At 36.7% G+C, this 23,191-nt stretch overlaps 1 protein-coding gene across 3 annotated transcripts in view; it reads right to left on the reverse strand.

Moving 5' to 3' along the window:
- Positions 1 to 23,191, reverse strand: part of UNC13C (unc-13 homolog C) — a 612,857-nt gene that overhangs the window by 276,170 nt on the left and 313,496 nt on the right. For all 3 annotated transcript variants that reach the window (XM_060618476.3, XM_060618475.3, XM_060618477.3), the window contains exons 16-17: positions 21,931 to 22,094; positions 6,137 to 6,293 (exon numbers count right to left, since the gene is read on the reverse strand). In XM_060618476.3, coding sequence (XP_060474459.1) covers positions 6,137 to 6,293; positions 21,931 to 22,094 — 321 coding nt within the window. The remainder of the gene's footprint in view (positions 1 to 6,136; positions 6,294 to 21,930; positions 22,095 to 23,191) is intronic.

Genomic DNA, 23,191 nt, shown 5'->3' on the forward strand with positions numbered 1-23,191 from the left:
CCCTCAACACTCTAATGTCAACCCAATAGCACAGTTTCTTCTTATACTACCTACCTTTGTTGTTTTTGTTTTAATTTTTTTTAATGTTTATTTATGTTTAAGAAAGAGACAGAGCATGAGCAGGGGAGGGGCAGAGAGGGAGGGAGACACAGAATCTGAAGCAGGCTCCGGGCTCTCAGCTGTCAGCACAGAGCCCAACACGGGGATCAAACCCAGGAACCGTGAGTGAGACCTGAGCCAAAGTTGCAGGCTTAACTGACTGTGCCACCCAGGAGCCCCTCCACCATCCTTCATTCTATTTGCCCTACTTAGTAGGCAGGCTACCTTACACACACTTTGAACTTATTTTGTATCTTTACTTTGGTCTTTACTCAAATGTCTTCCCAGACCCAAGGTAGCTTCCCAACTACTTCTTGGACAGTGGAAAAATATTACTCATCCCTAAAAGCCCTGCTCCTTTTATCACACTTTCATCAGTCCCTGAAAAGTATCAATCACTTGATCCTCTTCAATCTCTCAATATCAAAGCCTCCTTTGATACTAATCACACTTTGGGAGTGACTTAGGGTTATTGTTCCAGATGGTTAAGTGACTATCCCATTAGAACATGAACCTCAGAAAGTAGACGTCAACGTTTATCATTCAATCCCTTTACTACTTGCCACAGTGCCTACTGCTATAGGGAACACATAAATACATATCAAATGAACAAGTGGACAAATAAAAGAACATATGGAATGGTAAAGAAGTATTTACTAGCTTATTTATTTTTGCCCAACAATGGCTGGATCAGAGACCCAGGGAAAAAAAATGAGCTCAATAAACACCAATATAACTAATAATTTGTTATGTGTACTTTAAAATAACTCACTAAATAAGTTTTCTAAAGACTCTCCTGTCAAGTTGAGATACTGAGCCCAAACTCAGAGTTTTCTTCCTTTCTAACCCTTGATCTACCCATGGTGTTTTCAATAGCCATGAGGATGTTTCATCCAATAAACTTCTTTAATCTTCTTGACTGCAAGTAACCTTTACATTCAATGATATGCTGCTAAATCATCTCTTCAAATGAAAAATGCCTTCATGTTTAGTATTTGCCAATGTCCATGATGTTAATATTCTCAGTACTTCTGGTTTCAAAAAATGGCTATGCTACATAACTAGCTTGCATTATTCTTGAAAATTCACCAATCAGTGCCTGTGAGAAGATGTAAGCTATAACTTAAGCTATTGAGTTTTACACTCAATTTTCAACAGCATATCCCAGAGCCACATCTTGGACCCAAGACTCCCCTTTGTAATTTTAACTGAAATGTATCATGTTCCTATCAAAATCCTTTAACTCTGGCTCACCTGCTACAACTTCACAAAACGAGACCCCAGGCTGCATCATCTCAACGTCTCTGTTGACAGCTTCACTCACCCTTCAATTGATTTTTTTTTATAAAGTTTATTTATTAATTTTGAGAGAGTGCGAGCCAATGAGCAAGCAGGGGTGGGCAGAGAGAGAATCCCAAAAGCAGGCTCTGCACTGACAATGCAGATGTGAGGCTTGAACTAACAAACCATGAGATTAAGACCTGAAGTCAGACGTTTAACCAACTGAGCCACCCAGATGCCCCTCCATTGCCTCTCTTCTACAAAATTTCAACCTAGAGTCAATATAATCAACTTCCCAAATCTGTTACATGAGCATCAGAATGCTGAAAACTTCTGAGAAAATCTCAAAGCCACCTATATTGTTGTGACAGTAAGTTTATGCTCCTCAAATGATACATCAAATGATACCTTCAGCTTTACTAGGAATTCCTCTTCCACGGCCCTGAAGCATTTCTCTTTCTACTCCCTTTGGTAACTTATCCAAACCTTGCACAGCATCCTTCACCTGCCTCTGTATTATAGTCTTTGCCTTGCAGATGAGCATTTCCTGTTCTTGTAGACAACCACAGGGATTAGGGAAATGGGGTATGACACCCCAGCTTTTCACTCCTATATCAAAAATTCAGCATTCTCTGCAAGAACACGGATACTATTCCCGAAATTTCAGAACAGAACTTGTCCTTTCTCATTCCAAAGAACGTCTCTCCTTTTGTCTCTTTCACTACCTTTCTTCTTTCTCCTCTGGGAACTCACTGCATCACCTGTTTTCCATCAGATAAATCTGCAACTTGACTCTCACAACTACTCCCTTTCCTAATAATCTATAAACATGTGTAAATTTACCTTTTTAAATAAAAAAATTCTGACCCAACAAGACAGGAAAAATAAAATCTCTTTATTCATAGCAAAATCTTCCCTTGCCCAATCTTCCCCCTTTTCATTTCACTTAACAGAAGAGTCTCTATGTCCTCAGCCACATTCACCCTTTGATTCACATGTTTATTATAAAATATAATGATAATATAGGAAAGTTTTACAATTTTAGTATAAACATGAATAGAAAGCAAAACCACAAAATATCAGCTGTCATCCTACCAGGTGGCTGTATCATTGGCATTCTGGCACATTTCCATCTAGTCTTATTTCTAAAACAGTGTGTATGTTGTTTTTTCAGTGTTGGAATTAGACTGTATAAAGAATTTTGTGGGTTTTTTTTTTCACTTGGCATTCTATCATGGACATTGCTCATTTTTATGTACTTTTCTTTAAAAACATGATTTTTAGTGATTGCATTATATTTTAGTGAATAGAGGAACCTAATTTACACAAGCATTCATCTATGTCATTCACTGAAGGACCCTGTGAAATTAGGCTTCAATATCAACTGCTTCAGTCAATAATCACCTCCTACTTGCCAAATACAAAGAGGTCGTTTATTTCCCCATCTTACTTTAACTTTAGCAACAGTTGAAAATGTTATATACTTCTCTTTTCTCAAAATAGTTTTCCTTTGTCTTTTTATAATATTACATTCTTTTATTATCATTTTCATTCAATTTCTCTAACCATTTTCCTCAACAAACTTTGCTTGTTCCTCTTCTTCACACCCAAGCGTTCTGTCCTTTTCACTTCATTCCTGATCATTTTTCACCCAAGCCATGATGAGAAATAGCAACTGTACACAACAATATCTGAATTGTAAGACTGATATTTTTTCTTAAGTATATATTTGTTTACAATTGTCATAAGAAAGCTTTCTCCACTGGTTTATTATTTGGAAAATCAAATGTCTGAGTTACACTTTTGAGAAGGATAAAAAAGGGCCAACGTAATGATGTTCCTGAGTCACAAGCAACAGATCAAATTCAGAATTCAGGGAAAGAACTTGGGACCATAAATTGGAGGTGGGAGACTTTATACTTAGATATATCTGACTAAACAAATTGCATTACTTTCAATAGGTCGAGAAATATATAGTCACATTTACACACCAAATTTACAATTTATGAAAATGTACTTTGAAAAAACATTCTCTTTTTTTGGCCCTCTTCTAAAATAAGTTATTTGACGCACAAAATAAAGTTTTTATAATCATGTTGTCACTGAAAAGTAATGAAATCAATTTGGTTTCTCCTCTTTGGGTCGGCATGAAGTTCTATCTCATTTTCCTCCAGGTAGCTTTTAGGATACATATTAATCACAAAGACACATCTTCTATTTCAGAGGTAGAAAAGCTCAGCGTTCCACAAGATTGGCTTATTCTCTACAGTGTATCCAGGCAGAATATTAAAAGCAAAACAATTTCATAACAGAGTGCTTTATGTTACAGGTGAAATCTCAAGACAATCCTGTTACCAAGATGAGGTTTTGGTTTTGTTTTCTTACACTTTTAAAAAATGTTTCCTTATTTATGAGAGAGAGAAAGAGAGAGAGAGAAAGAGAGAGAGAGAGAGAGAGAGAGAGAGAAAGAGAGAGAGAGAGAGAAAGAGAAAGAGAGAGAGAGAGAAAGAGAGAAAGAGAGAAAGAGAGAAAGAGAGAGAGAGAGAGAGAGAGAGAGAGAAAGAGAAAGAGAGAGAGAGAGAAAGAGAAAGAGAGAGAGAAAGAAAGAGAGAGAGAGAGAGAAAGAGAGAGAAAGAGAGAGAGAGGGAGAGAGAGAGAGAGAGAAAGAGAGAGAGAGAGAGAGAAAGAGAGAGAGAGAGAGAGAAAGAGAGAGAGAGAGAGAGAGGGAGAGAGAGAGAGAGAGAGAGAAGAGAGGCAGAGAGAGAGGAAGGGAGAATCCCAAGCAGGAGCTGTGGTGTCAGCACAGAGCCGAACACCAGGCTTGATCTCATGAACCAAGAGATCATGACCTGAGCCGAAATGAGGAGTCAGATGCTTAAGTGAGTCACACAGGCACCCCAAGATGAGGTTTTTATGACAAAACTGTTCTAATCGTCTGTTATTAGTCATAACAGTATATTATTGAGCTGACCAGGGAATGTTCTTTGGTCCTGACTTTTACAAGAGTCAATGTGTCTAACAGAAGTAGCTGCTAGTACACTGTTTTACACTGTAGGTAAGGGCAAGAGAGATGAAATTTTCAAAACTTATATTTATAGACCATTTTCAGCTTTTACGAGCTGGCTTCTCTATCTTTAATGTCATTTGATTCTCATCTTCAGTTTAAGAAACACATTAGAGCAGTAGTTACCTTCATTGAGCAGACTGAGAAATTGAAGCTTGAATGAATGGACTTGCTTGCTAAATTTGACTACAAACTCAAATTCCGTGACTCCTAACACAGACTGCTTTTTTCTATTAGTGCTTAATCTGATCTGTCATTAAACAACTACTTTTTCCTTTGATTCATTCCAACTCATCTCACATGCCTCACATGCATTTTCTTTTAGATGAAAAGGACAGGAAAAGAGTATACACAGCAGCACATTTTTTCCCCTACTGGCTTCACACATTTTTATTTGCTGAGTCTCATTTGTTTCTACTCTATGACACATACCCCCAAATTTAATTTCTAACAACATAATCAATAACAAAATCTATTCAGTGAACCAATTTGGAAGTGCGGTGGAAAAATTAACTATGGTGTCATGAAAATCATTTTGCTATAGTGGAGCTTGGTTTCATGTATACACACATACGCATGTGAGAATAAAACTACCTGTCTCACAGGGTTATTGAACAGAGCTACTAACTACCAGTTGCCATACTCAAAACCTTGGGAATCTCTCCAGAAAGCTTTCCCTTTCCTTCACTGTCCATATCCCCAAAGACACTATGTGCTATTGATTTGATGCCATGAAAAGCTCTGCAACATGTCCTTCATTCTCCATTTTCACTAGTTTTGTCTTAGTTTAGATCTTCATCATGTTACTCTGGTTACTATTAATTTATGTCTTGTCAATTTCAATTCCACAAGGCTTATAGAGAATGAGTTCCAGTGACAGGTGCAACAGATAAATATTTGCATTTCCTGGGGCGCCTGAGTGGCTCAGTCGGTTAAGCGTCCGACTTCGGCTCAGGTCACGATCTCACGGTCCGTGAGTTTGAGCCCCGCGTCAGGCTCTGTGCTGACAGCTCAGAGCCTGGAGCCTGTTTCAGATTCCATGTCTCTCTCTCTCTCTGACCCTCTCCCATTCATGCTCTGTCTCTCTCTGTTTCAAAAATAAGTAAACGTTAAAAAAATTTTTTTTTAAATATTTGAGTTTCCTTAGGATTCCTGCATTTCTGCTTTTCAATGAGTCCTTGCTGCATTTGAATATTTCAGGTGGACATCTTAATTAGGTACAGAGAGTTCTTCAACTCTATACACCTACTATGATTTACTCAGAAGACATGCTAATAACTATCAATAGCAGTAAGAACCAAGAGGAATTATAAATGGAGACTAACAGATTCCAGAAAAGTCAACCAAACTCACTTTTACCAGGGAATAGCATCTGAAATGATGAATCCTAAATTTGCATACATGGAGAAAGTTCTATAAAATCCCAGTACTCTATCACAAAATTTATGTGTTTCCTTCTTGGAAAAGGTCATTCCAGATAGGGAGATTTAATCCCTATTGAATATGCCAATTGGCTGCCAAAATTATTTGCAGAATATTATTTTAATGAACTTTTACCTTCTCCCCACTACACTAAGAGTCCCTAAGAAGTGCCTCCTGCAATAAGATTCCAAGAATATCTGGAATCCCTAGTCCCTTGAAAATGTAACTCCTGTAAACTAGTAAAAATTTTAAAGTCCAAAAAATACTTACACCAAAGTTGGTAGCAGCAAATCGATCTGAGGCAGAAACCTGTACATTTGTTGCAACTGTTGTGTGAGCATAGAAAGCATTTATATTCGCCAACAAGGTGCTCATGACAGCAGGGACACCAGGGCACATGTATTTAGAAGACAGACATGAAAAGTGCCTATAAGACAAAAACATTAAGCACTTTTAAAACATAAAGCAATTAATTCACATAATGGCATACCCTCTAATGTCAGCAATTAATTCCCCAACTATATCTATGAAAAAAAGAGAACACTCCCACGATCTCTACTAAACGAAAGAGAAAGCAATTTCGGCTTTTAAAAATTTCTCATTCACAAATGTGAAGTGGTTTAATTAGAATGTGATTTGCCACAGGGATGAGTGCATAATTCCTTTCAACTGTGGGAGTTTTGTGTGTACACACGCAAAGTGCACTTTCCAGGGGAATCCAGCACAGTGGGAAAGCCATTATACAGGATCCTCCCCTTCTTCAGCAACTATGCCGTCATTTACTTCAGTTCCCGAAATGCTGCATTTTAACCTGAATGTCCTTTTATACTTGTATTTCTATCATACTGAAGATGCAAGGTCTCCCCTTTCACCGCCTATCTACTGAGTAAGTGAATTCAACATCTGACTTGAGTCCAGTTTCTGGGCTTTTGTCATAAAGGAATACCTTCCATAAGCATTTCTGTTTTCTTAGCATTTTGTTACAGCCAGGATCTAATAAAGCAAACAGAAGAATGGTGAGGGCAGATTGAATTATGCCAGCTTTAGGCTTAAAGACCATTCCTTTTAAACCCTGAATAATAGTATCATTCACAGACATCAGAAGCATCAAGTGTTCAATTCTGTTACTTCTCTCAAGAAAAACTGTTTCATTTGAACTATAACAAAAGACGTGAAAACTGAAAACACAGCTTAAGATAAAAATGCACAGATAAAATACTCATGGAAGGAAGAAATTTTCAGTTTGTTATCTGAACCTATTTTGTTCTCATGCCTCAGCAATTTATCCTCCACTTAATCATCTCTGAGGTCTGTATTATTGAACACAAACACAGAGTGTGCATGCATAAATGAAATGCCCTGAATGGCACCTCCAAACAAATGGATGGTCCTAGAAATGGTGGCTTCTCTTAAATTTCAGTCAGGCTACTCACTGAACTCCTCAGGATACTGGCTGATCAAAGTAGGTTAAAGTTTTAAACATGGATCTTTGAGGATTATGAAAAACAAAGTACGCCACAGTTGTTACATGAGGTTTTGCAATTTAACCCCAGAAAGATTAATACTGATTGCTTCTTTTAGGTAAATGATACATATTTTGACTGTAAATAGGAGGTAAATACCTAAGGGAAACAGTAAGAAACTCAAAGACCAGAACTTTATTATCCTGAACATGCATTACTTATTTTTTTTTAATGTCCATTTATTCTTTGGGAGACAGAGAAAGAGGGAGACAGAGAGGGAGACAGAATCCCAAGCAAGGCTCCGCATGGTGAGTGCAGATCCCAAGGCAGGGCTTGAACTCAGTAAACTTGAGATTATGACCTGAGCAGAAATCAAGAGTCAGATGCTTAATCAACTGAGCCAACCAGGCACCCCTAAACATGCATTATATATTTAAAAGGATACTGGAGGTCACCAGGATGAATAATCTTGTTCGTGGCTTTGAAAAATGGATCCATGCCTCCTAATCCAGCTGAGTTACTTAGTATTTACTTGTGGTAGCTGCTACCCTCTGATTTTTGGGGCTCAATTAGGGTGGCAGCAGTTTGGCAGAGACTTTGAGCAGAAATAAAGGAGAAACATAATAAATATCCTGCTGAAGGCATTCAGAGTGAGAATTTTGTAGGTGAAATTGAAAGTTTTATAATGAAGATGACACAATTATTGAACGTCGTTCACCGCTATAAGCAATCTGAGGGAAAAATGAGTGTAATATGGGAAGATGGGGGATACAAACAACCAAGTTTGCCTATTTTATACTTTGAGTTGGTAAGCCAATGTTTTAGTGATGAAAATTCTCATTGCTTTTGGGGCCCCAAAGCAGTTTTAACACCACAATGAGAGATGTGATTTTGAGTTATATAATTTAATACAATCCTTGCTATGTACCTATCATTGATGTTAATACATATTATTCATAAAATTATAAAAACAGTAAAAATAATTTTTTTTTACACTTTGAAGTTTTCTTAGGAAACAACTTCAATGTATAGTTAAAAGGTAGGGTTATAATACTTTCTCTTATTAGAAGTGATTACAAATAAAATGGATTCTAGTGTTTTTCCATCCTTTAATCTTTCCTCCATTTTTTATATTAAAGGCATCTGTCCATACTACTCTCCCTTCAATAACTACACACTTACTGTAGCTCTGGAATGATTCTTCATGATAGGAATCTAGAGGTGATTAAAACATGTTCCTGGTATAAAATATGCATACCCTAATTGAGAGGCACACACCTTAAACACTAATTTTCTCATCTAAGAGAAAGTGCTGTTCCAGAGTATCTAAAGTTTGGGTGCTATTACTGAGGTATCCACAGGCCAGAGGAAGGTACAAAGCCTGATGGAGGACAAAGCTTCAAAGGCTGAGTTGAGCCCACTAGTGGTGAGACCACAGAGGAGAAGTGAGAGGGAAATGCCTGAGCCAAGGTCTAGGGGATTAGAGTTCATGTAATGGCCATGCAAGAGTGAAGAGTTTAGTATCCCTAGAATTTGGTTCAATAAATATTTATTCAACATATCTAAAGGTGAGACACCATGTGAGGCACTGGATATATAGTAATGAATCCACTTGCAGACGAATGGGAGAATCAGTTCTATAAGAAATATAATACAACTATGTACATGTTATGAGAAAGAAAAGCCTTACAGAGTGCTAAGGGACAGTATGTTAGAGTGTGCATATTGTGGTCTGGTGGGTCAGGGAAAGGTCAAGGAAGACTCTTTGAAATGAGACTGGGCTAACAGTTAATGCGTAACTACGAGACAGCCAAATCAAGCATAGGGCTTGCTGTCACTGATAGGTAAAGGATGTATTCCAGGGGAATGGAATAGTATAAACTAAGGCATAATAGGGAAAAAATACCATGTACAGTGAACCCTAGAAATTTTAGGTTGGTAGATCCCAAATTTCCAAGAGAATATTCTCTGCCAAGTTTGACCAAAACCAAAGTGAGGGTGTGTGTAGGACAGTCTCATGAAATATGTTAGGCAAGTTAGATCTAATTTATAGATCAAAGGACTTTTTCAAACTAAAATTCAAAATCTTAGAGTCAGTGTAAGTAAAAAATTTAAAAAAAAATTAAATCTCCAAGGAACTCTAGCTGTTCACATGGATAGAAAGTGAATTTTTTTTTAGGTTATTTTCTATTTTGAGAGAGAGAGCACAAGCAGGGGGAGGGGACAGAGAGAGAGAGAGAGGGAGAAAGAATCCCAAAGGCTCTGAGCTGTCAGCACAGACCCTGATGTGAGGTTCGAATTCACAAACCATGAGATCATGACCTAAGCCAAAATTGAGAGTCAGGTGCTTAACTGACTCACCCACCCAGCTGCCCCATGATTGTTGAATTTTAAATAGATGATCTTGGCTTTGATGAAACTTTAGTAGGATGGTTTAAAGAAGGTGAGACTAGAGAAGAGAGCTCAATTAGGAGGCTGTACAGGGAAGGGAGGGTGGGTGTCTGAGTTAGGGTAGTAGTTATACAAATATGGAGGAGAGAATGAATTTGAAAAACACTGAAAGAAGACAAATTGTCAGGGCATGGTGATTGAGGAGGGCTGAGAGGTAGGGAAGAGAAATGGTTACGCTCAAAGGTTTCAGTGCAGGTAACGGGTACTTTTGCTATGTGGGCTGAGAACAAAACAGGACAAAGGAATTATAAGGTGGGAATTATGTGTTGAGTTTGACCTTAGGGTACTTGTAGAGGTTTCACATAGGAATGCCCATCAGCTTATTGGATACTTGAACTGGACAGTTAGATTTAAGGGTCACTAAGTATATTGGAACCAGTCAAAACCATGAAAAAGGATAAGGTCATCCAGGAGGATTATGCAACATAAAAAGAGAAATGTCAAAGTGTGGAACTTGAGAAACACCAACATGTAAGGAACTTGTGAAAGGAAAAAAAAATAAGTGAATTCTATGACTAAGGGCAAAGGAAAAAAACAGATGGGTTTAAGGAAAGTCAGGACACTGGAATCAGGGAAACCATGGGAATGAGAAGTTTCTTTGCAGGTGAAGGATGATTGATGCTGTTAGGTTCAGTGAGGAAGTCTTACAAGGACAGAAAATAGACTATTGGACTTGACAAACACACTTAATTGTGACCTTAACAAGATCAATGTTAGTGGAGAGACAGGATGCACCAAGAGGAAACAGGATGAAAAGTGGGGAGGTGCCAGGGGTGACCAAGGTAAAGTGGGTCAAGGACAGATTCTGTTGGTCTCAAGCTAAGGAATTTTCACATTCTCATGTGGACTATATGAAGTTGGCAGAGATTTTTGCCAAGGGAACTGACATTATCAGACAAATTTGGAAAGGTGACTCTGAAGTGGTGTAAAGATAAATTCAAACGAGTAGGTATTAGATGCAGAAAAAACAATTTAGGAAGACATAGAAGCAAAAAAATGACATTTTCACCCTGCTTGCAATATGACTAAGCCATTCACATACCACACTAAGAAGTAACAAAATATTTTGTACCTTGAGATAATCTAAAACTCACAGAATCACATTTCTGAATCTCTAAGATATAAAACTTGAATAATTCTTCTATGAAACCTAAACTTTCTAACAAAACAGCTTTGAACCTGATTTTACCCATGTTATATCTGAAAACTTATTATGACTTCTGAAAATATGAAAACCAGGTTTGTGTCCCACCAAGAACAGCACAAGAATACCATGTAAACTAGAGAACCTTAGAAATGTTGTGTTATTTTGTTTTGTTTCGTTTTGCCAGTGCTTTTGAAGCCTGACTCCCTCTGTGCGTTTGCTGTAATTAAACATTTCTTTCCTTTTCTAATTTTTTTTTCCTTCTTAAGGTCATAGATAAAGTAAGGTGATTCAGGATTGGAATTCAGGCAATGTAAGTTCAAATCCGTATCTCTTAACTGCTAGAGTGTAGCTTTCTCATAATTTATCCTCTTCCTTCTCTCTTCAATGTTGTGTATTACTTGTACATGCATCTGTTTCTTTCAGAATATGTTTAGTTCATGCTTGGTTATCATCTTATTCACCCCTCCTCTAGCCTACTGTTTTTCTTGTACAGAGGAGATGACCAATGTTTATTAATGAAAACAAAAGCAAAGTGAGCCAAAGGTATTGGCTATGTAGAGTTAGAGTGTACATTGTATGTGGTTGATTACCTTGAGTATGACAGTTTACCAAAACATCTAACTGCTTTGTAAACATTTGTTGAAGTGCCTGGCAGTTAGTGCCATGATGATGACAATAACTATGAAGGTTAATAGCATTGTGCTTATAACTGCTATATATTTTAAACTTTCCAGAGCATTAGGCATGTATTCGTCTTTGACAACAGAAATATTTTGCTTTCTGATTTAAATTTAATTGAGATAATTTCTGGGGAACAACTGGAAGTAGCTAGCTGCATATGATTCATCCCTTGAAACTTCCCATGGAAATATCCAAGAAACCCAAAAAATAATGTGAAGTCATAAAAGCCCTAGAAATTAGGGTACCCATCTAAGATTCCCCAGTACCTGGGAGGACTCTGCCTAACATTAGGGCAGCTGGCTAGATTGAGAGATATTCAGCAGATGACTAAAGTCTAAACTCCTGAAGTGTTAACCTGACAAGACAGATAACAGGAGGATGTTTCTAACAACCACACAGCGTATACCCTGTAAAAGATTGGGGCCTCAGCTGCTGGCCAGCAAGGCTATCAATGACTTCACTATTCCAAGGTGATGGCTTCCCCAGTCAGGAAAGAGCTGTCTCTGTTTCCCACACCTACTCCCTCTACATCCATTAAAGGGTACACAACTCCCAAGATTGTAATACAGCTTGTGCAATAAGAAATAGGTAATGGGATTGAAGCTAGTTAGAAAAACAGGGCTGGAAGAACACTGGGAACAGTATATCCTGGGAATTATATAAAATCTTTTACATTTTGCTTCCAGCAAGACAAGAATTCACAGGTTGTTTAGATCATCCGGCGGGGGGGGGGCGGGGGGGGGGTGGGGTGGGGAATCCAACTCTACTAGTTGGAGAGTCCACCAACAGGAGCAGGTAAGTATCTTTCACCAATCTAAAGGAGAGCTGCATTTAAATAAAGTTATGGGAAAGAGTACAACATTTTTAGAGGCTTGACTTCCAGTTCAAGGTCTGCAGATGAATGCTGACAATACCCAGGTGGTTAACGAATACTGATTCCAAAGGAACCCTGTAAGTTGCCAAATAGGCAAGAGGCAAACACCTTTGTATATTATTTTCACATTCACACATGCATGTACACACATGCACACATAGGTATAGGCAAAAAACAACCAAAATCCTGGCAGGAAACAGTATTAATCAAAATGGTACAATGTTATGTCCAGATAGAGCTATAAAATTTTGTTTTTTTAAAAAATACATTTTGTATTTTAAAAATAATTTACCATTAACATGTTTTATTACCCTTATCAGAAAAGCAGATATATAAAACATATATTTTAAATTTTTTTTTTTCAACCTTTTTTATTTATTTTTGGGACAGAGAGAGACAGAGCATGAACGGGGGAGGGGCAGAGAGAGAGGGAGACACAGAATCGGAAACAGGCTCCAGGCTCCGAGCCATCAGCCCAGAGCCTGACGCGGGGCTCGAACTCACGGACCGCGAGATCGTGACCTGGCTGAAGTCGGACGCTTAACCGACTGCGCCACCCAGGCGCCCCTAAAACATATATTTTAAATGTTAATTCAACTTTTACCTATTATTGATTTCACAAGTCTTTTTGTAACTTAGCATGAAACAAAGCAACCCAACACTTCTCAAAATTTTATTTGATTGACTTAAGTAAAAATTCTTTATATTTTTCTTGTCTAAAAATACCTAAAATTTAAAGTACTATATATAATGTAAAAGTGTATAATCTGTATCACTCTTTAAAGTACTATTGAATAAGATTTTTACAAAAGAAGTCAGCAACAAATTACCAGTAAAATGTTTTTTCTTTCAAAGTTTATCACAGACCTTACTGGTTTCTGGTGAATGAGTAGATGCAAAAGAATTACTACATAATTACTGTAAAATAGATACTACTTTGATTTCACTAAATAAAATATATCAAGACTTACTTTTGAAGGTATTAATGGAATGATAGTTGCTCATAACTCCCTAAGGCAAAATACAAAGATGGTAATGGTGAAGACTGGACATCAAAGCAGGACAATGAGAAAAACCTAGTATTTCACTTAATGCTACTTTTCCTCCCATTAGTCCTTTACATCAGTTTTAAAATCAAATTGTAATAGTTTTTCTTAACTAAAATTGTAAGCAACGAAATTTTCATTGTTTGGTGAAAGGAAAAAGGTAAATAGATTAAGGTCATGAATATGATCCTTTTTAATTTGATCAGAATTGCATTGAACAAGTCTCACTATTTCTAAAAATTAAAGATACAGTAATTGCCATCTCTTAGAACTTACATGAAAATGTTCTTCTTAAAACTGGTGACTCGGGAGTTCATCAGTCAGAATACTAAGATTAAAAGTTTAAGCATTTGATCTACCCTATGACCCAGCAATAGCACTGCTAGGAATTTACCCAAGGGATACAGGAGTGCTGATGCATAGGGGCACTTGTACTCCAATGTTTATAACAACACTTTCAACAATAGCCAAATTATGGAAAGAGCCTAAATGTCCATCAACTGACAAATGGATAAAGAAGATGTGGTTTATATATACAATGGAATACTACTTAGCAACAAGAAAGAATGAAATCTGGCTATTTGTAGCAATGTGGATGGAACTGGAGAATGATATGTTAAGTGAAGTAAGTCAGCCTGAGAAAGACAGATACCGTATGTTTTCACTCATATGCAAATCCTGAGAAACTCAACAGAAGACCAGGGGGAGGGGAATGGGGAAAAAAAAGTTACAGAGAGGGAAGCAGCCAAACCATAAGAGACTCTTAAATACTGAACACAAACTGAGGGTTGATGGGGGGGTTGGTGAGAGGGAAGGTGGGTGATGGGCATTGAGGAGGGCACCTGTTGGGATGAGCACTGGGTGTTGTATGGAAACAAATTTTACAATAAATTACATATAAAAAATCACTTCCACAAAAAAAAAGTTTAAGCATTTGAAAAAAATGTTTAAGAATTTGATACTAATTTTAAAAAATTTAAAACACTAAAACTCAGAATTTCCAGGTCATTCTTAGGAGTAAATTTTTTCCCTGGTTGGTAAAAATACCTGTCTTTTTCTAGAAACTGTAACTAGGATTATGGTAAATTACAGATGGTACATTTTGGTACCAAAACAATATCCTACACTGAACTTGCCTCTTCACATTCACTTTTAACCTAACTGGTAAATGATTAGACAGTCAGTTTAACCAAGAAAATCATATGCATCAAGGTACATATTTCTTAGATGGTTGAAGGAAAAAAAGAAAAAGAGACTTAAATTTCACAGAAGGAAAAGTGTTAATCATGGTTAATGGCTATACTTGGAAACCTTAAAGAAATGGTCAGCATATTGCTTTTTAGTATGTGGGGAAGATAGAGGGATTATGGCTGGCCAGTTTAGAGATACCATGGCATAGGCATGATTCATTCTAATACTAGCTCTGATCTGTGACCTTAGAAAAGTAACTTTATCACCCCTAGATTCAGTTTTTCCATCTTTATAATAAAAGAGCAGTTAAAAGATCTGATCTTTCTAAGCTTTACCATGTTTTGCATTTCTGAATACAAATAATAGGTTATGTCCAGTCATATATTACTTCCTCCTACAATCAACATTTGATTTTATTGGAACCCATGGTTAATAGGAATGGCCAGAAAGAAGGGGGCAAGAAAGTTGTTTTGAAGCATCCTTTGCTCTTCAGGAATTTTCAGCTAAAAGGCTTCTAGGCAACCTTCAATTTGCCAGGAGTCTGACTCTGACTTTCTGTATGCCCCTTCTTTATGTGTGGTTACTGCCAAGGCGAAGCTTCTTGCTTCTAACCATCTCCTTAAAAATCAACTCCTTTTAAAGGCTGTAGTTTCAATGCTACTTACATTATTCTAGGAGGGAGAGGGAAAACAGAATTAAAAGGACAATTGGCCACTTAAAATGACTGAATATATCCTTGCAGCAAACCACCCCTTCAAATAGCACACCTTCAAATAAAATAGGTCAAAAAGTACTACTGTATTGTCTGAAAATGCTAATATTTCCCCACACAGACATGATTGAAAACAATGGATTAACAATGTTTAAATCACCTGACTTTGCTTTTCTAAGAAAACAGGGTTAGTGTCAAACCAATTAAACAAATGAAATTTCAGTTTCATGGGAAAAGTTAGATAGACAAACTCAAAAAGTGATGCTTAAATTGCCAATAATGAGATAGTTTCTGGAACGTTTTCAGTTATTAAAGTGATTGCTACAACATTATGATCCATTAATTCTCAAACATTACTGGCAAAATGTTGGGAAGTTATGTGTATTTCAAATAGCACATCTGTATTCAATTCACTTGCTATTGTTTTGTAGCTATCACGATAGAAAAAGTAAAAAAAAAAAAAAAAGAACAATCATCTAACTTACCTGCCTTTTCATGGATAATTGTCCCTAATCACATCATCTTGTGGTTTTCAAGGGATCGAAATGCCTTTGATTCAAAAGATCTAAAGGTCAATTATTTTTTAATAAGAATAAGAGCAGGGTGATTAGAAAGAAGCACCATAAAGATGACAATGAGTTTTAGACCCTTAGAAGATTTCAGAGAAACAATACAAGATGAAAGAAAAGACTATCTGTATTTCTAATGCTAGAAATACACTAAAATAGTATTTATCACGTTTGCTCCCTAAAATTCAAATTAGTATGCATGTCAGTGATTGTATGCATTCACTAAAGAGGGGGTCAAACATTTAAGGATCGCTTCTCCTTTGGCGAAATGCATCATAACTTTTCATAGATGCTAGGTATTGCTCAAACTCCATTACGGAGGTTTTGAGTAAGTATGAGGGCAGTGGTGGGAGACAGGAAAGTAATGAAATGTGTAGGGTTTAGAGGAACCACAGAAGTTGAAGAGCAAGTCAGGATGGGACCCTCAGGCTAACCATCAGCTTTCTCTGACATCTCTTTTCATCTATGCCTGGATTTAGTCCCTTCATGTCTATGCTGTTATAGTACTCACATATACTTCAATTATTCTGTCTTGTTGTTATTTAATTTCTTCCTCTTTGCTCTAGAGTAGGAGCTCACTGAAGCAAGAGATATCTTTTATCACTGTATCCCACTGCCCTGTATAACTAAGTCCTCATAATTAAATCCTCAGAATGTGTCTATCAAATAAATGAATTGTATCTTCTGGAATGTGGACTCCATTGGAGACTGGATCCTGACTTCTTGTTTGTTAATACATTCTTAGTGCCTAGAAAACTTCCATGGTAGGCTCTCAATAAATACATCTTACAGGAATGAATGATTCAATTAAGCAGCACTCTATTTAGAAACTAGGCTTATGCCTCAAACGGCTAAAATAGACTAGTGCCTTTAAAAAAAATGGTATCCCAAGAGTTCTGGTTCAAATATCAATTAGATAAATATGGCTAGTGCCAAAGTCAAGGTTGTTGAGGATACCAAGGTAAAAAACACTGACTTAATGCTTTTCACATTTGGTGTTACAGAAGCATGACCACGGTTCAACAAAAGCTCAGATTTTGTGACACACCCTGGGCTTCATTTTATAATAAATGAGACTCCTTAAACACTCAGTTAAAATATGTTTGACAGAAATCACCTCCAGAGGGCAATTTAATCCCTGATGCTGACATGGAATTCCCTGAGTGTGTTTATGGGTGAACAGCAAGTCTGTCAGAACATTTTTAAGAGCATGTACGTTTGCATAGATTGATGTAAAGCATCAAGAACTCCCAAAATTCTCATCATGAAAACAGGCTCTATGCTCAACATCATGATGCAGAATATGTAAAATAGTGTGCTTCTTTGGAAGGAAAGATACTCTAATTCTTACTGTCATATGTTGGAAAATTTCCTTTTTCTTTTTAGATGCATTTACCATGTGGGAATATATCCTCTGGGTACTTGACCAACTGCTTGTCCAAACAGGAAAATTGTAATCCCTTTCTTCTTCCCTCATGAATGCTCCAAAACAAAGGGTATATTTTTATGAAACACATAGGGCTAATAAATTGTGCCCTCATAGAATGTTTTGTGCTATTAGGAGAGAGCATTTACAATAAGCAGGAGGTACCTTAGAGGAACGGGAAATTCAGTATTAATGTTCAGATTATTTACGAGCAAAATAGATCCAGCCTCCTTCTTATGAAGGGAAATACACAAGAGGAAAATTTAATAATGTACAACCAGACTCTCTGACTTAATACACACTTCTCCTGTATTTCTGCTTCAAATCCATCTTCAAAGAAATGGGAGTATGCTTAAAAGAAACCAGACAATGTTACTTAAAAGAGAAGGATTATGAGGTTACCTGGGGATTTGGATCAGCATAAGGAGATTTTAAATATCAAAAGAAGCTAAGATTTGATTTTTATTTCTTATCAAATGGTGTCTAGGAAAGCCCAGAATAATTAAACAGTTTTGTCCTTTCCCAAACTTGTATGTGTCCTTACTATACAGACAGGACATCTGTTTCTTCCTTGAAGCTGAGTTCCCCAACTTTGTGTTTTAAAAATTAAGGGAAGGGGCGGGGCGCCCGGGTAGCTCGGCTGGTTAAGTGTTCAACTCTTGATTTCAGTCCAGGTCATGATCTCACAGTTCGTGAGTTCGACCCCCTCCTCCCCCCCCCCCCCCCCAGCATCCCACTTCAAGCTAACAGCACAGAGCCTGCTTGGGATTCTCTCTCTCCCTCTCTCTCTGCCCCTCCCCTGCTCGCTCTCTGTCTCTCTCTCAAAATAAATAAACTTTTTTTTTTAAATTAAGGGAAACACTACTGAGTTAAGTTTAACACGGGTAATTATTTCTAGGTTTTGCTGCTGTTGGTTGGTTGGTTTTCTGGGTCCCCTGAAGCATTGTTTCAAGACAACAGAAAAATACGACTGATTCAATGGGCAACCAATTCAAATATGAACATATAGTTGGTTATTCATAAACTCTTTCTTTTTAAAGTTGCTTTATTCATTGCCCAATAATTTGTTAGGAGTCAAGTTACAATTCAACTGCAGAACTATCATTTGGAAAATACAGTAAAAAATATCTCTGAAATATCAGTATTTCAATATCCAAATGAAGTATCATTTGGAAAATACAGTAAAAAATATCTCTGTTCTATTTCAACACCTAACAGAAGAATGTCTGACACTTCTCCAAATTATTATAATTAATCAATATGGGATGCTCTAAAACACTTAAGTGCAACATGTAAGGTAAAACAGATACCCACACCAGCTTAGTCTTTCCAATTCCACCTTGCATGCTTTTGGCAACTGTGAATTTCTGACATGAAGAGACATATCAGGAGAAGTTGAGAACAAACAACATGTACTTCTGTTTCATTCAATTCGAAATATGTACAGCCTTCTATCATGCATCCAGAATTTCTTATAAAGCAGTAATAAAACATATGACTGTTGAATCCAAGATTTCAATTTGTAAACCTTTGCAAATAATCCAAGTACCCCTCTAAACGCCACCATTCTATTATCTCTCTTAAACTTGATTACACATGTAATTATAACATTCACACAATGATATAAAATGGGGATGGGGTGTTTTTCTATAAAACTATTTCCATAATTAATGATAATCAATGAACAGTAAATGAAGTGATCATATTTACACTGGCAGTCAAGATTTTTAGGAGTTAGCGGAATGTCAAATGACATGAATATATCTATTTTTTTATTCTGGTCAGATGGTAATATTTGTACTGTCAAAGCAAAATTACACTGGACAAAATTAAATAGGCCAGGAAAATTTTATTCAAGGGTATGCAATAGAGAAGAGAAACCAGAGCTCAGTCTGAACTCAGCTCCACTGAAATATCAGATGGGAATGTTTTTAAGGGCTGACTTGGGAGGAAGGATGGAGGGGAGTTTTTAAGAGCTGGAGTTGGGGGAATCCTAGCCACCTGTGTTTGCAAATTGGCTTTATCCAAAATAAACTATCTCTTATCCTCATGACTTATCCTCATGACTTATCCTCATGACTGGAGACAGTATTACATCTTGGAGTAAGGAACCTACCCAAATGAGGCTCCTACCTTCCCACAAAGACTGGGAGAGAGGGGCCTATACTCCTTGATGATTACATTTGAGAGACACTTCTCCAGGTTCTTGAGAAAGCTAGTCCTGGGGTGTAAGACTGGCAAGAGACTTTTAAAAAATTTACAATCCAAAGAATTCTAAGTGTTCTAAAGTGAATTATAAGTTTTCTAAAAAGAGTACTGTAAGGAAAGGAAGGTCAGGGGACTCTTCGGTTTAAGCATTCAGTAAGGGCCAAGGTGTGAAGGAGGTCAAGGGCCTACAGGCAAGAAAGAAGTTTGTCCAAAGTTCTATCAAGTTGAGGGAAATGTTAAGGCCATCTTGGTCAGTAGTGAAAGCAGAAGAAAACATTTAATAAATAAAAATACCATTATCAAATCAAATGTGTAACTAGAAGTAGATACAGTTGATCCCTGAAAAATGCAAGGGTCGGGGTCACTGATAGCATATAACTTTTGACTTCCAAAAAACTGATCTAATAGTCTACTGTGACTGGAAGCTTTACTGATCACATAAACCATCATAAACACATATTCTGTGTAATATATGCATTAAATACTACATTCTTGGAATAAAGTAATCCAGAGAAGAGAAATTATTAAGAAAATCATAAGGAAGAGAAAATATATTTACAGTACTATAAAAAATCAATAATCTATAAGGAGACCTAAAGAATTTGAACTTTTGTTATTTGAGGGTCAACTGTATAATCTATAGCATTGTGTTATCATCTAAGTGCATTTGTCAATTTATTACCAAAATAAGACATTTTTTTTCCTTATGCCTCTCTGCCTTGCTTTCTCGCTTTAGACTAGCAGTTGGCAATCTAAGGCCACAGCCAAACCCAGCCCATAGTTTTTGTTTTTAAAATAAAGTTTTATCAGAACATGGCCATGTCCATTTGTTTAAGATCTATGGCTGCTTTTGCATCTGGACTACATAATGGAGCAGTTGTGACAGAGATTGTAGGACCCACAAAGCTAAAAATACCCTGTGGCTCTTCATAATTATGAGCTCAAGTATGGGTCACTTGATACAAAATAAGGTACCCAAAAATATTTTATTGTTACTGTTTACTTAGGTTAAAAAATAAAAGTGATAAAATGAATAAAGGAGGATTCTCCTCTTTTAAACTATCAAAGTTGCATTTTTATTGTGCTCATATTACCTTACCTAGTAAGTTATTCTGAATTATACCCATTGACATGGGACAGAGCAGATGACAAACTCATAGACTCCATTACGGCTGCCCAAATACAAAATAGGTTGCCTCAAAAGGAGTATGCTGTCACTCTATGTGAACAAGCACAGGGATGATGACCATCAGTAACAGATTCAGTAGCAGGTCTTCTGGTTTGGAGAGAGGTTCAATTGCATGACCTCCTACTTCCTTTTCACCTCTATAATCTTTAAGTCTTTATTATTTAACATGAGGACATTCTGTCAAATAAAAAAGCATACTTTTATTCAAAAAAATTTTTAAATGTATTCTTACACATGCTGTTCTATAATTATGACTGGTGATTAAATGCTAGGAATAGTAAACCCTGAAGAAGACCACTGATTTTGGTCCAGTCTACCTTCATCATTCAGATGGGTGAAAATGACTGATTATTTGGGCCCGCATCAATTTGATTGTTGTGAAAATATGATCTAATCAATAATATAAAAGAACAGTTTTTTTAATGTCTATACATAAATACCTATATATACGGTATATATCTGAACAAGATGCATTTATACACTTAGATCAGGTTTCAAAAGGTGAACTGTGGGCAAGAAACCCAATTCTGAATGCTTACTGAAACTCCTCAGTAAGGGTTATGTGTCTGTGTGGGTCACTTCTGTAGAACAACATTTATTGCAGTGTGCGGGTGTTCTCAATAAATCTTCATTTGGCTGAAGTAGTAGCACTGATATAAATATAGAAAGGAAGTATATATAGCCTACTGTTTGGGTCAAGAGACTGTAATGGCTCTGGATGTGGCTTTGACACTAATAGACTTTGTAAAGTTGGACAATGCACTATAATCATAAGGTTAATTTCCTCAGATATCAAATAAGGCATTGGTTCTTCAACTTTAGAATTGATGAGAAGTATCAGGAGGGCTAAGTTCCCAGATTGTGCTAACAATGTTCATCAATGGACCACACTTGGAGCACAAAATAAGGTTTGGGAAGATGGTGGTAGTGAATTATCAAATCCTTAACACTTTACAGCTATGAGTGGCCAGCATCAAATGGGCACATTCAAATGTAATTGTCTCTGGAATCAAAATTTCATTTGAATGAGAAGAAAAGAAATGAATGCTTTTCTTTCTTTTTAGATTTCAGAGATTTTCGAACATGTACCTGTTCTGTAGTACTTACGTCATAGCTTGATAAATGGATTCAATCCCGTAACGCATGGCAAATTCATCGACTATTTCTTGGGAAGCATCATCAAAGAAAACCTTCCACGCTTCCTCCCCTTTGACCTCTGGTATTTTCACTCCACCATTAGACTTCACTTCAGTCAAGTAATGGAACAGATTCTGAAAGTAAGTGGTTTTCAATTGTTCAGTAATTCCTCAGAATAGACCATAAATATGTAACTGTAACTTTCAGTAATTTATATTTGCATTGTGATGGCATCTAATGTTTCATTAGCATATATAAACAATAGGAATATATTGAGTTTTTATCCTAGCTCACCTCGTATTTATGCAAATTGATTTTATTTCTGCCTAAGCCTACACGGAATCAATGATTCAAATGTTTTTCATACATACCAATTCATTTTAGAAGGAAGTAAAAGTTTTGCATGTAAACATTTCTACATGCTAGAGCATATTTTACACTCATGGGCTCCAAGTAAATTATAGAGCCCTGGATGAATAACATGATTTTGGCTGTTGATACAGAATTTTAGTATGTAAAGGGCTTTGACTATGAAATGGTTGGAGTCAGAGCAAGGAATTGAGGTTAAAAATGAATGAGAATTTTTTAATGAAATAAAAATCACTACACATATTTTCTTTCTGCTTCTAACAAGTTTTGGGAACTACCTGCTACATAGATGCAGCTTAGGTCACTAAAGGACCCTTTCTTGGATTTCAGGTCTTTTTGGTTCATGGACTAGCAGAAAAAGACTCTGAAAAGCAAAGTACAATGCTATTCCTCATATCCCAAAAATTCTCTATCCAATCTTTCAGGCTAGAGTTGGCTCTCCATCTTGCCAGTTTCACTGGTTTGAAAACTGAACCACCTTTTTTGAAGGAATATCCATAGCCAGGTGGTAATCAGGAAATTAAGCCTAGGCCCTTTATATAATTATGTGTAATATGTAAATGACTTAAATACTGCTCCCCATTCCTTCTTTGGTAAAATGGAGGTGCAAATAATTACACATATAAATTTTCATAGATACATTTAGGAAAAGTTATTTGCAAAGAGCAAAGATTCTTTCACTTATCTTTTCTATCTTAGGAAGGTACTTTCCTCTCTACCTCTCTGAACATGGGAAAAGTACATTCCTCAGTTTTACCTCATATTTTTCGATACACAGGACAAGGGCCATTTGTATCAGAGAAAGGCTCTGGGGACAATTTTAGGCTCTCAGACACAAAGCATCCAATAGAAGCCTAAGATT

This window comes from Panthera onca, chromosome B3 (genome assembly GCF_046562875.1).
Source record: "Panthera onca isolate mPanOnc1 chromosome B3, mPanOnc1 haplotype 2, whole genome shotgun sequence".
Lineage (NCBI taxonomy): Eukaryota > Metazoa > Chordata > Mammalia > Carnivora > Felidae > Panthera > Panthera onca.